This window comes from Tachyglossus aculeatus, chromosome 12 (assembly GCF_015852505.1).
Source record: "Tachyglossus aculeatus isolate mTacAcu1 chromosome 12, mTacAcu1.pri, whole genome shotgun sequence".
NCBI lineage: Eukaryota > Metazoa > Chordata > Mammalia > Monotremata > Tachyglossidae > Tachyglossus > Tachyglossus aculeatus.
This window is the reverse complement of record NC_052077.1, coordinates 11,958,361-11,973,496: the sequence shown is the minus strand read 5'-3', so window position 1 is coordinate 11,973,496 and position 15,136 is coordinate 11,958,361. Positions and strand designations below refer to the sequence as shown.

The 15,136-nt window shown below is 43.7% G+C and overlaps 1 protein-coding gene across 1 annotated transcript in view; it reads right to left on the bottom strand.

Annotated features, from left to right (window-relative positions):
- CCSER1 (coiled-coil serine rich protein 1) overlaps window positions 1–15,136 on the bottom strand; it is a 430,751-nt gene that overhangs the window by 400,710 nt on the left and 14,905 nt on the right. Inside the window, exons 2-3 of the mRNA XM_038755278.1 lie at window positions 12,101–13,445; window positions 9,511–9,698 (exon numbers count right to left, since the gene is read on the bottom strand). Coding sequence (XP_038611206.1) covers window positions 9,511–9,698; window positions 12,101–13,403 — 1,491 coding nt within the window. The 5' untranslated portion in view covers window positions 13,404–13,445. The remainder of the gene's footprint in view (window positions 1–9,510; window positions 9,699–12,100; window positions 13,446–15,136) is intronic.

The window sequence follows — 15,136 nt, the reverse complement described above, 5'->3', positions numbered from 1 at the left end:
AATTTTTCAAACATTTAAAAGTAGGATCTTCTATCTTTATACAAAATATATTTTAACCTGAGTAGCTAATGCCTTGCATAAACTATGCCTGTAAATATATACATTATATACACATATATGTATATATATGTGTATCGACCCCCGGCCCACGTCATCCCCCGGGCCTGGAATGCCCTCCCTCCGCCCATCAGCCGAGCTCGCTCTCTTCCTCCCTTCAAGGCCCTGCTGAGAGCTCACCTCCTCCAGGAGGCCTTCCCAGACTGAGCCCCTTCTTTCCTCTCCCCCTCGTCCCCCTCTCCATCCCCCCGTCTTACCTCCTTCCCTTCCCCACAGCACCTGTATATATGTATATATGGTTGTACATATTTATTACTCTATTTATTTATTTATTTATTTTACTTGTACATTTCTATCCTACTTATTTTATTTTGTTGGTATGTTTGGTTCTGTTCTCTGTCTCCCCCTTTTAGACTGTGAGCCCACTGTTGGGTAGGGACTGTCTCTATGTGATGCCAATTTGTACTTCCCAAGCACTTAGTACAGTGCTCTGCACATAGTAAGCGCTCAATAAATACGATTGATTGATTGATTGATGTATATAAATATATATATTTGTATACATATATATTTTTATATTTATGTATACATACATAGGTATGTAATTTTCAAACAGTACTTCAATTAAAAATTAAGATCTTTTTTATAATTAATGTTCAACCTAATGTAATTGCTAATTTTTGGTGGTACCTCTAACTTTGGAGGCTGAAGGAATGAATGATGATGATGATGATGATGATAATGGCATTTGTTAAGCGCTTACTATGTGCAAAGCACTGTTCTAAGCGCTGGGGGGGGATACAGGGTGATCAGGTTGTCCCACGTGGGGCTCACAGTATTAATCCCCATTTTACAGATGAGGTAACTGAGGCTCAGAGAAGTTAAGTGACTTGCCCAATGTCACAAAGCAGACATGTGACAGAGCCGGCATTCGAACCCATGACCTCTGACTCCAAAGCCCGTGCTCTTTCCACTGAGCCACGCTGTCTCTCTATGACTGAATGACAGCCCAGTTGCTTGCTTCAACTTTTCAGAAAGTAACTTCTGCAAAGCTATGGAAAATGGAAAAGCATCCAGATATGGCAACATTGCTACAGAAATCCGTCAGCAAAGAGAAAACAAATTCTCAGGTGACTGTATGGTATTTTTTCTCAACAAATGGCACATAATGGTCATCTTCCAGAAAAAGATGAAACATCGTAGTGGGAATAGACCGGGGCATTTCACTATGTTCCATTAGATAGATTTTTTTTTTAATGGTATTTGTAAAGTGCTTACTATGTGCCAGACACTGTACTAAGTGCTGGGATAGACACTAGCTAATCAGGTTGGACACAGTCCTGTCCCACATGGGGCTCACGTGGCCTAGTGGTAAGAGCACGGGCCTGGGAATCAGAGGTCATGGGTTCTAATTCTGACTCTGCCACCTGCCAGCTGTGTGACCTTGGACAAGTCACTTTACTTCTCTGGGCCTCAGTTACCTCATCTGTAAAATGGGGATCAAGACTGTAAGACCCATAAGGACATGGACTGTGTCCAACCTGATTACCTTGTATCTACCCCAGTGCAGGGAAGTGGTGGAGTCAGGATTAGAACCCAAGTCCTTTTGACTCCCGGGTCTGTGCTCTATCCACTAGACCACACTACTTCTCAAGGATTCTTAAAGGACTCCTCCTGAACAGGAGGGAAAGGGTACAATCACTACGCACTACCTGGATCACCATGTGATTCAGAGAGAAGCAGCGTGGCTCAGTGGAAAGAGCCCGGGCTTTGGAGTCAGAGGTCATGGGTTCAAATCCTGGATCTGCCAATTAATAATGGCATTTATTAAGCACTTACTATGTTCTAAGCGTTGGGGTAGATACAAGGCAATCAAGTTGTCCCACGTGGGGCTCACAGACTTAATCCCCACTTTACAGATGAGGTAACTGAGGCCCAGAGAAGTTAAGTGACTTGCCCAAAGTCACACAACTGACAATCAATCAATCAATCATATTTATTGAGCGCTTACTGTGTGCAGAGCACTGTACTAAGCGCTTGGGAAGTCCAAGTTGGCAACATATAGAGACAAGTGGCGGAGCCGGGATTTGAACCCATGACCTCTGACTCCAAAGCCCAGGCTCTTTCCACTGAGCCACGCTGTTAATATTGTCAGCTGTGTGACTTTGGGCAAGTCCTTTAACTTTTCTGTGCCTCTGTTACCTCATCTGGAAAGTGGGTATGAAGACTGTGAGCCCCCCACCATGGGACAACTTGATCACCTTGTAACTTCCCCAGCGCTTAGAACAGTGCTTTGCACATAGTAAGCGCTTAATAAATGCCATCATTATTATTATTACATGACCTCTGAGTCATGACATGTGTAGACGTAGTTCAGGAAACCACACCAAAGTTACCATATATTTGTCACAGACCTTGCAAAATCATCATAACAATCTTAGAGAACCTCAACTGGATGTGCAATTTGGTGCTTCTTTGTCACCACATTTTAGCAATGTGCATGATAAACAACGTTAGTGATGCACAAGGCATCAGAAAAGTGAAAATGCAGGCTTTTCCTCCATGAGGTGGAATAAAGCAGCAAGTTCCAGTGTCAAGAGCACGGGTATAGGAGGCAAGACATCTGGATTCTAATCCCAGCTCCACCATTTGCCTGCTTTGTGACCTAGGCAAATCACTTAACTTCTCTGTGCCTCAGTTTCCTCTTCTGTAAAAATGGACCTTAAACTGTGATCCCCATGTGGGATAGGGCCTGTGTCTGAATAGCTTATTTGAATCTACTCCAACCCTTTGTCTAGTGTTTAGCACGGAATAACAAATACCATAATGAGGATCACTACGAGATGCATGTGATGAGGGGAGATTAATTTGGTGGCAAAAATCTATTCATTCCTTTTAGAGGAAATGCTATGGACCTAAAGGAAAAAACAATTCAGACTAAAAGATTACACTTTCCATATGGCAAAGCACTGATTCCTGTTCCTAAAACAGCAACTTGGAAACAGAAAACATTCCTCAGAGATGAATTTTCCAGAAGCCACAGCACTCTTTCCACTTCCAAGGCGGTGATGAGGAATGGTCAGAAAAGGTCCCTTCAACTCTTCATCAACCAGACATTTCATCACAGAGTAGTCAAGGAAAAATCTTGGTGAATTTTTCAGGCAGCTGAATTTGCTTAGCAATTTTCAAAGTCCTTGTCTATTGATGGTGCCAAATGCCTTTATAAGGTGGATGAAGCCAGAATCATGTTTCTGCACATTTCCTTCATCTTTTACACTACAGAGATCCCATCTGCTGTGCTCATTTTGGTCCTAACCAATCTTTTTGTTTTTTAACGGCATTTGTTAAATGCTTACAGTGTGCCAAGCACTGTACTAAGCGATGGGATGGCTACAAACTGATCGGGTTGGACACAGTCCATGTCCCACGTGGAGCTCACAGTCTTAATCCCCATTCTACAGATGAATCACAGAGAAGTGAAGTGAATTGCCCAAGGTCACACAGCGGATAAGTGACAGAGCTGGGATTAGAATCCAGGTCCTTCTGAATCCCAGACCAGGCTCTATGTTCTTCAGACATCAGTAGGAAGATTCTAGCTAGAATCTTGTCTGTAATGGAAAGCAGGGGGATTCCTCAATAATTTTACAGTCACCTGTCTCCCCTTTCTCCTTAGTGATTATATTGTTATCTTTCAAGTCTTGAAATATTTTCTCGCTGTTCCACATCTTGAGGAAAAGCTCACACTGATTTCTGAGGATTAGAATTAGGTTCTCTCCTTTGCTTATAGATTTCTGCAGTAATACTATCAGATCTGTTGTTTTTCATTTTTTATGGCTTTAATCAGAGCGTTATTTCTTCCAAAATCATAGCTAAAGTCCTGCTGATACATCTGGGCCATTTTTCAATACTGTTAGAGGGCCTCAGTCTTGATGGTAGAGAGCATGTTCAAAAGCTCCCAATAGTGATTGTGTCATCTGTGTAAGATTCCCTCTCTATTAGAGAAGCAGCGTGGCTCAGTGGAAAGAGCACGGGCTTGGGAGTCAGAGGTCATGGGTTCGAATCCCAGTTCCACCAATTAGCTGTGTGACTCTGAGCAAGTCACTTAACTTCTCTGTGCCTCAGTTACCTCATCTGTAAAATGAGGATTAAGACTGTGAGCCCCATGTGGAACAACCTGATCACCTTACATTCTCCCCAGCGCTTAGTACAGTGCTTTGCAAATAGTAAGCACTTAACAAATGCCATTATTATTCTTATTATTTATGATATCAATTATTTATCTTAATGTCTGTCTCCCCTTCCAGACTTTATTCATTCATTCATTAATTCAATAGTATTTATTGAGCGCTTACTGTGTGCAGAGCACTGTACTAAACGCTTGGGAAGTACAAGTTGGCAACATATAGAGACGGTCCCTACCCAACAGTGGGCTCACAGTCTAGAAGGGGGAGACAGAGAACAAAACAAAACATATTAACAAAATAAAATAAGTAGAGTAAAAATGTACAAGTAAAATAAATAAATAAATAAATAAATACGTACAAACATATATACATATATACAGGTGCTGTGGGGAAGGGAAGGAGGTAAGGTGGGGAGGATGGAGAGGGGGACGAGGAAGGAGGGGGCTCAGTCTGGGAAGGCCTCCTGTAGGAGGTGAGCTCTCAATAGGGCCTTGAAGGGAGGAACAGAGCTAGCTTGGCGGATGTGTGGAGGGAGGGCATTCCAGGTCAGGGGGATGACGTGGGCCGGGGGTCGACGGAGGGACAGGCGAGAACGAAGCACGGTGAGGAGATTAGTGGCAGAGGAGCGGAGGGTGCAGGCTGGGCTGTAGAAGGAGAGAAGGGAGGTGAGGTAGGAGGGGGCGAGGTGATGAAGAGCCTTGAAGCCGAGGGTGAGGAGTTTCTGCCTGATGCGTAGGTTGATTGGTAGCCACTGGAGATTTTCATTCAATCATATTTATTGAGCTCTTACTGTGTGCACAGCACTTACTAAGCACTTGGGAAGTACAAGTTGGCAACATATATATCACTTTAAGCTCCTTGTGGACAGGAAATGTGACTACCAACTGTGTTGTTAAATATATTTACGCCTGGGATTCAGAAGGACCTGGATTCTAATCCCAGCTCTGTCACTTATCTGCTGTGTGACCTTGGGCAAGTCACTTCACTTCTCTGTGATTCATCTGTAAAATGGGGATTAAGACTGTGAGCGCCACGTGGGACATAGACTGTGTCCAACCCGATCAGTTTGTTGCCATCCCATCGCTTAGTACAGTGCTTGGCACACTGTGGCACACTGTATATATATTTGTTCAGCTCTTACCCAAGAGTTTAGTACAATTCCTCTATCTGACCACAACCTCCTCACCTGCCTTCACTCCCACACAGTTCCTTGCAAAATCCCTGCAGTTTCCCCCACAGAGACCTCTAATCTCTTGACCCCATCCAATTTTCTCAAGTTACGTCCCATTTAGTTCCATACCCAAACTCTCTTCCCTTAATGACCAAACTGACGCCCTCAACACCATCCTCTCTACTGAGCTTAACCCACTCGCTCCCCTATCCCTTTGTCTATCTCGTACCACTAACCCTCAGCCCTGGCTCACCTCCACAGACCTCTTCTATCTCTCCTGTGTACAAGCCTCAGAGCACTGCTGGCAGAAATCTAGATATCAGGCCGACCTCATCCACTTCGAGCTTTAACTCTGCCCTCTCCTCTGCCCAGCCAAATTATTTATCCAACCTTATTGACACCCATGTCCATTGCCCTCATCAATTGTTCCAGATGTTTAACTCCCTCCTCAAATCCCCTGTTCCCCCACCTCCCCTATCTCTTGCACCTAATGACCTGGGCACCTACTTTATTGAGAAAATTGAAACTATCAGGCGTGATCTCCCTAAAATCCCTCCTGCTCCCCTCCAGTCCCTCCCTCCTCCTGCCCCTTCTTCAACTTTCCCATCTTTCCCAGTAGTATCTCAAGAAGAGATCTCCTGCCTTCCCTCAAAATCCACCTCATCCACCTGTGTATCCGACCTTATCCCTTCGCAACTTATCAAAACACTTGCCCCCTCCTATCTTCCTCCCTGACCACCATCATCAATTGTTCACTCTCCAATGGCTTCTTCTACACTGCTTTCAAGCATGCCCAGGATTCCCCTATCCTAAAAGAAAAACATTCTTTGACTCCATGGCTCCCTCCAGTTAATCTCCCTCCTACCACTCCTCTTCAAGTCCTTCAGCGAGTTGGCAACACCCATTGTCTCAAGCTCCTCTCCTCCATTTCTCCCCTTAACCCCCTCCAATCTGGCTCCCATCCCCTTCACTCCACAGACACCACCATCTCGAAGGTCACCAATGATGTCCTTCTTGCCAAATCCAACGGCCTCTACTCCATTCTTATCTTCCTCGACCATCTTTAATTATGAGTTAAAGTCCTTAATTTGGTGATTTTCAGACTATCTTACTCTTCAAAGTGTCTCTTGGCAATTCCCAGACACAGGTTGGTCACCTGAGAGTGTCTCTGAATAGCAGATGTGTTGGTGGACAACGATGCTGAAAAGTAGATAAAATATTTGGACAGCATCATATTTGTCTATTAAATATCTTTGGTTTGCAGATTAACAATTTAGCCTAAATAATATTGTACCAATCCATCCCTAGAAAATTATATATGCAACCAAAGATTAATAATAACACAAACCATATCATTTATGATATCCTAAATTTGATCATCCTCAAGGTGAGAATATAATTTCTTAAAAAAATTAGACAGAGTAATTTTAGCTACAAAACAATGGGCTATTTTAACATTTCAGAGGAAGTTGATCTTATTCCTAATACTGAAAGTGTAGGCTTTAGCTATGTGAATACTTGCTTCGAAAGGAAATCCCTAAAAAGCTTTAATTTTGAGAAAAACCGAGAAAGCGCCTTTAAATTTAGGGATAAAAGCTTTGCAATGCTCCCACTTCTCACCTTTGTGTTGGTGGAAGAAGGCAATGGCAAATCATTTCCTTATCTTTATCAAGAAAACTCTATGCATACACATACCAGAATTCCTATATGGCAGAAGATGGGATGTTCTAAAGAGGGGGTGTGCATGGAATCGCTATGGGTCGGAAATCACTTTAAGGCATTTGAAGAAGAAAAGGTAAGAAAATATACTTTGTTATACCTATTATGAATCGATGTCGTAAGGTAAAAGTAATTTCCCTCACTAGGAGAACCTTACTGGAATCTATGTAATTCACCATCGGAAAACAAAGAACAGAAATAAAAACAACATAATAAAATACACTGTAAAATGGTATATTTATATAATAATAATAATAATGATAATAATGATATTCATTAAGCACTTACTATGTGCAAAGCACTGTTCTAAGCACTGGGGAGGTCACAAGGTGATCAGGTTGTCCCACAGGGGCTCACAGTCTTAATCCCCATTTTACAGATGAGGTAACTGAGGCACAGAGAAGTTAAGTGACTTGCCCAGTCACACAGCTGACAATTGGCGGAGTCGGGATTTGAACCCATGACCTCTGACTCCAAAGCCCGTGCCCTTTCCACTGAGCCACACTACTTCTCTATATCACACGCACTTAAAATGTACTGGTTCTATACAACTAAGATTCAGCAAAGGTCGAAGGAAAAAGACGAGACATTAATCATAATAATAATTATGATATTTTTTAAGCACTTACTATGCATCAGGCACTGTACTAAGTGCTGGGGTAGATATAAATAAATTAGGTTGGACACAGTCCTTACCCCATGTGGGGCTCACAGTCTCAATCCCCATTTTACAGATGAGGTAATTGAGGCACAGAGAAGTGAAGTGACTTGCCCAAGGTCACAAAGCAGACAAGTGGCAGAGCCAGAATTAGAACCCACGACCTTCTGACTTGCAGGCTGCTATTCTATGAACTATGCCATGCTGCTTCTCTAATTACAGGAAAGGGGAATTCAGAAGGCAGAGGGTTTACTTTTCGGGGAAAAGAATGGTGGCAAACTCCAGCGTCTCAGAGAATAAGGTGGTTTAGTCAGCCTGCATTTTCCATCAGAATCTTTAAGAGCTACTGCCTCCAGCCTTGATGTGTTCATTTATGTTGTCCCTTGCATGTGATTAGCCATGATTCACACTAACACCCACCTCAAGGTTCATTAAAAACATTCCACAATTTCAACATCTTTTAAGGATGCAAACAGCAGTTAGTACTCAGCCTTCTGCTTTTCTGATTATTCACTTCCCCTCCACCCTCTCCCCTTCACATATGCCACATTTTTTTTGAAACTTACTGAAATTCACAGCGTAGGAAAAAGGAAACAGAGAAGGCCATGCAACAGAACACCCCTAGAAACTACTTTCCGGAAAGTCTTTTCAGTTGGATTGCAGAAGAGTCCTGTGTGTTGGGCATTAACCTCGGGTGTTTGGAATGGGATATCTTAAGGCAGAAAAGTTATTCTGATGGGATAAACTTGGAATTGGGCATTGGAGGGCAAATTGCAGGAGTGTTCAGGGTTTGAGGATGGACGAAAGTTTCCCAAAAGTTGACAGTTTCCTTAGCGGGAAAATTCTACAGGGTCAGGAAAGAGAGAAAGGCGGTATGACTTGAAAGTGCTATCGTGGGGAATGTCTAGTCTGTGTTATGGACATGGGGCTGAAAGCTCTTTCAAAATGGAGCTGTGTCTTGAGGTAAAGTTTACTGACTGGGCGGGATGCCTGGGTGAGGACTGTTCATTCCAGTTTTTATATCCCAGCTCCTAGCATGGAACTAGTCCTTGGCACCCTTATTCCCCAAGATTGTCCCACCAAAGTTATTTTTTAATGGTATTTGTTAAGCGCTTACTATGTATTAAACACCATTCTAAGCACTGGGGTAGGTACAAATCAATCAGATCGGTCACAGTACCTGTCCCCCGAGGGGCTCACAGTTTAAATGGGAAGAAGAACAGGTATTTTATCCCTATTTAACGTTGTACAACATGAGGCAGAGATAAGTTAAGTGACTTACCCAAAGTCACACAGAAAGAACTGGCAGAGCCGGAATTAGAACCCAGGTCCTCTGACCCCCCAGCACATGCTCTTTCCATTATGCCACACTGCTTCCCTGCACTTTGTTATGTCTATTATGGAGAGATGTCATAACGTATAACTAATTCCCCTCACAACAGGAGAACCCCTTTGGAATATATGACCATGGAGAAACAAAGGAGAGAAAATAGAAGTTGTTCCCCCTAAAGTATCAACTTCAGAGCAATTTCTGTCAGAATGTCTTTCCCAAGGCTATTCCTGCTAGACGTTAAATCCAAAATCATTCCTCCAACACTTCTCCCCAACCACTAAACACAAATTCCACGTGTTAATTCCTTTAGAATTGCACAAGGTCTCTTTTTCAAAAAGAGAAAAAAAGCATGAACACGCCTTCTATTTAGAGACAGATGTAGTCTTACCAGGCTATTCATTTTTGAAGATGATGAGTTCATTCTCTGCCTTCGTAGACTACTAAGTTCTTCTGTTTTTCCTTCCTTTGGTTTTGAAATCATTCTACTAATCCCAGCAGTTCCTTCTGAAGAGGACCTCAATCTCCTTTCAATGACTCTCCCTTCTTGGCATGGACTGAAGCTACATGCAAGATTAACTGTAAATACAGAAATGATTGGTAATCGTTACAAAATCATGCAATATTTAACAATGTCCTTTGAAAGATTAAAGGGTTATTGAAAATCTCAATAGCATCTGTCAATTTCCTACTCTACACAGCGCTCATCCTTTAGGAAAACTTTCTATTCTCTCCTGGTCCAATTTCAAATCTCTCATCTAGGATGCAGGCTCCACTCTCCTGAAACAGGGGGGGCTGAACAAAATCAATAAAAAATTGCCTGAATATCCACAATGTTACTGGAATCTTTTATGATATAAATGTTCAAAGGTTACATCGGAGGTAATGTATCAAGAATTGCTTTAATGTTATATTTCTAGGGAATGCATATAGAATAAAATTACATCTGAAGAAAATATTTGAAGAAAATATATCCTCTGTAGCAACTGTGAATTGCCAAATGAAATATTTCCCTTCCAGCCTACTCTGAAGCACTGACTCTAGGCAACCTAAGCACTATAAATAGAACTAATGAATACCATTGCTGTTCTACTTAATAAGATTTGAATATGGCAAGTTCGTTCAGTGCCATCTGGCAGTGAGTCTGCTGGGGGATAGAATCGAGATGATGATATATGGGGGCAAGAGGGAGCATACGATGCTACTAATTTAGAGAAAGGTGGAAAGGGAAGGGGTGGAAAATGAGAGAAAAGAGAGGAAGAAGTGTTTCACTAAAGACATGCTAATCAGTTGAATCATGTATTTCCATATTCAATTTTATCCCCCAATTTTATTCTAGTCCTGTTACTGGAAGGACTTCTGAGGCAAAGACAGCCAAGTTTGACAGTTCCTGATTTCCATTTTTTTCATGAAGGGGTATTATAATTTAAAATCTATAGTTAAAAATTGCAATGAACAAATTCACCATGATCACACACACACGTGTGTGTGTGTGTGTGTGTGTGTGTGTGTGTGTGTGTGTGTGTGTTTTCATCTGTTCACATGCTTACTGAGGCAACATGACCTAAAGGAAATAACATGCGTCTGGGAGTCAAGAGACCTGGGCTGTTGACCCAAGCCAAGTCACATAACTTCTCTGTGCCTCAGTTTCCTCATCTGTAAAGTGGCAATAGGATACCTACCCTCTCTACTAATATTGTGAGCCCTGTGTGGGACAGGAACTGTCTTGTCTGATCATTTCTATAGATCCCAGTGCTGATCACAACTCAAGGGCTTAATAAATGCTAAAATTATTATTAAAGACAAACCTCTTCCTGGACAGATTAGAATAATAAAGGGGAAAAAGGGTATTACTATAGCTCTCTAAAAATTGGAAGGAAACAGCCTCCAGCCCAGAAAAGATTTCAAGTTAAACTGTAGACTCCTTGTGGGCAGGGATAGTGCATACCAACTATATTGTATTGAATTTTCCCTAGTGCTTGGTACGGCGTTCTGCACTCAGTAAGCGTTCAATAAATACCACTGCTTGATTATTAAAATCCCCTATGAAATACAAACATATCATCTGATTCTTGGGCTAGGCTTGGGCAGCTACTTAAAACTACAAAGAATGGACAGTTCGCTTTTTTTATTAATAATAATAATAATGATGATGGCATTTATTAAGCACTTACTATGTGCAAAGCACTGTTCTAAGCACTGGGGAGGTTACAAGGTGATCAGGTTGTCCCACGGGGGGCTTACAATCTTAATCCCCATTTTTACAGATGGGGTAACTGAGGCACAGAGAAGTTAAGTGACTTGCCCAAAGTCACACAGCTGATAATTGGCAGAGCTGAGATTTGAACCCATGACCTCTGACTCCAAAGCCCATGCTCCTTCCATTAAGCCACGCTCAATGTTAAGTGCTTACTATGTGTCAAACACTGTTCTAAGCGCTGGGGTAGGAACAGGTTAAATTAGGTCAGGCACAGTCCCTGCCCCTCATGAGGATCTCAGTCCAAGTAGGAGGGAAAACAGGTATTGGATCCTCACTTTACAGTTGAGGGAACTGAGGTACAGAGAAGTCAAGTGACTTCCCCAAGGTCATACAGTGAGCAACTGGCAGAGCCGAGATTAGAACCCAGGTCCTCTGACTCTAAGACCCGTGCTCTTTCCACTAGGGCCACAGAGCTTCTGGATCCTCAACTCCATCTTTGAAGTAGGCATGCCTTGTTCTTATAGTGACCATATATGTTTACTGATTTTTAAGGGGCAATTTAAAAATTCCCTAATGAGCTGGGTGCAGAAACCTTCTGCTAGGCCGGAGTGGAAATTAGTTGGGTACCCAGGAAAGAAGAAAGAAGAGGAGAAGAGAAATATCACTTCATTTTGTTAGCTGTCCATTCAGCAGCAGAGAGGCAAGTTTCAAAAAAAGTAATTAAGGAAGTGGCTTTGTGCAATGTAAACCATTTTGAAGACCCCAATATAAATTGAAATACCTTTAGTGTAATTGGCTTCGTAGACATTTTGAGCTGTGTAGAAAGATTGAAAATCAGCAGGCGAGGGAATATTATTGGAATCTGGAGCCGGATGCCCCCCTTTAACATGTCCTACTGCTGTTTTACGGTGTTCCTCACAAAATCCAGGTCTCCCAGGGGAGCCCACTATTCTTTCTGCTCTGTGAACCCCAAACAACTCTTCCGATCCAGGGGCTGCAGACACACGTGCCCTTGGACCATTCGTGGCCTCCCCATTCCGGTCCGAGATCTGTAATACTACTTTGGTTTGATGATCATCCGCTAGAGAATGGGTGCACTGGCCCTCTAACCTCTGCTCTTCAGGCAAGCTATTTTCATGCCGCGCAGACTCTCCTCTGAGTCCTGTGGTCTTCGCGGCCGTGGCAGGACTGAGGGACGTCTGAGAAGCCAAACTGCCAGGGCCCAAGTTGTCAGGTCGAGAGGCTGGGCTACCCCTCCTGGGAGGAGCATCTACCTCTGAGATTGACTCTTCAGTCAGAGCTAAAAACTCCGAAGGCGTCAGGGCTGTGGTGAGATCAGCAGAGAGCAGCGGGGATTGCAAAGACCCCGCTGCCCGTTCCGTCCCCTCCTCCGAATGCGACGGAGGGGTCACTCCATACAAACGTTCGCTCTTTCCGCTTGGAGAAATTTCCAGTGAGAAATCCCCCCGGGCCGGGCCTGTGACGGTAGGGCTCTGGGCAGCTGGTTTGGGGAACTTGGTGTGTGACGAAAAGGATTTAGGAAGGAGTTTCCGTGTGGACTGCTTCACCGAACATCTATTCGGTTCTTCCACGAAGCCAGAATCATCCCTGTCACTTCTGCCGGAACTTAGACAGTTTATGAAGACATTCTTATTAGTTGAATGCTCCTTTCCCTTTTCGAAATCCTCCGTCAAAGACCGGGTTATCTTCTTACCGCGGGAACCACTGAAACCGACTGGATGCCTTTCTCGGGTTTTAGCACATTCTTCCACGCTGAGTTTTTGCAAACCACTGTGGCAAGGCTGAGCCCCATTGGAAATGCCCAGGGCTGCACTGCGAGGGTCTTCCTTGACAGCGGCCCCCTTTTTATGATGGAAGCTAATGGATGGGGTCCAGAACAAGCTCCGGCGTTTGCCAGTACTGCCTGAGCTTGAGTTTGTGCTGGAGGGAGAGGAGCTGTGGACGCCAACTGTATTTCTGGGGGATGGAGAGGAGGGAAGTGAATCATGTCTCCTGCTGATGCTCCTCCGGAATATCGGTAACCGGGAAACGAGAGTCGAACGTCGTGGCCCCGAATCCTCCATTGGGGCTCAGGATATCGGGTTCCGGGAAACCAACAGCACCACCTGAGGTGAAAGACAAACGGAAACGACTCAACAATTCAAGACGCATGAACTTTGGGGTGTGAAATATTCACATTAGGACACGCTGGTGGAAGCGATTCGTTCTAATGGGCAAGGAAACTTGTTTTTAAGGAACAGTTTCCATTCAAAATTCATAAAATGAAGTCATACTGCCAACAAGAGTCTCGACAAAAATGTAAGCTGGGATTCCTTGGAAGCAATTTTGTTTGGCTCCACAGAACTGAAGATTAAGCAAGGATGAAACACCTGAGCTTCATCCTACTCCTAATGTACAAGACAGTTGATACCCAGAAGTCTTTAGGTTTTCCACAAATCAGTTGTGGATTGAAACACTTCAAAGGCAAATGACAAACCAAGCATTGTACCTTAGACAAAGCTACTAAGACCTAAGGGCAGATGAGAACTGAAATTGGCAACTGATGGCCAACATGGCCAGGCACTGGTAGCCAAGTCCATGGGTTCACTGTTCCCCAAACTGTAAGCTCATCTCTAGACCGTTAGCTTGTTGCTGGTAGGGAACATGTCTCCCAACTCTGTTGCAGTGTACCCTCCCAAGCGTTTATTACAGTGCTCTGCCCACAGTAAGAACTTGATGAATGCCATTGGTTGATTTCCCCCATCGCTTGTCCATTATTCATTTCCTGCTACACCCAGCCAACACACTTTGTTCCTCTACCACCAACCGGCTCGCTGTACCTCGATCTCATTTCTCTTGCTACCAACCCCTTGTTCATATTGTCCCTTTGGCTTGGACTCTCCCTTCGTATCCAACAGGTGACCAGTCTCCCCATCTTCAAAGCCCTGCTAAAACCATACATCCTCCAAGAGGCCTTGCCTGACTAACCTCTCATTTCCTCATCCTATTTATCAACCTCTTCTGTGTTGCCTAGGCACTTGGGTCTGTTCCCCTTAAGCACCTTAATCACCCTTCTCCGCCTCCCGACATACTTAAGTACATATTCATCTACTCTGCCACTTCCCTTACCTGTAATTCATGTTAGTGTCTGGAGGGCAGGGATCATATCTACCAACTCTATCGTATTGTACTCTTAGAAGTGCATAATACACTGCTCTGTGCACAGTAAGCACTCAATAAATACTCTTGATTGAGAATTCAAATCTCCTGGAAAGCCCAAGGCTCCATAATGACCAGATTTCTAGGTAGGCATGAGGAGCTTTCAAGAGATGATGAAGTCAGACAAAGAGATGAGGGGAGAATAGAAGGGAGCTAAAAAGGGTAGAGAGAAATGAACAAGATGACTGGGGGGGAGGGATGGAGGGCAAACGAGAAGGGAAAACTGAAAAGACAGGAGGGAGAAAAGAAAAAGAGAGGGAAAGGAAAAGGGAGCCAATAGCTACTACTTACCTAGAGGAGGTAGCAGCAGTCCAAGCAGCCTGGTGCAGCACAAGCTAGTACATCAGAGGTCATCACCACCATGGCTGCTGCCAATGTAATGTGGCAGTGGATGCCAACTCTAGTTGAACTGTCTCATACATGGCAGTCTCCAGGGCTGACCATGCTGGAAACTCTCATGCCTGGCACCAGCGGGTGTAGTGGATAGAGCATAGGCTGGGAGTCAGAAGGTCGTGGGTTCTAATCCCAGCTCTGCCACTTGCCTGTTCTGTGACCTTGGGCAAGTCACTTGACTCCTCTGGACCTCAGTTACATCATC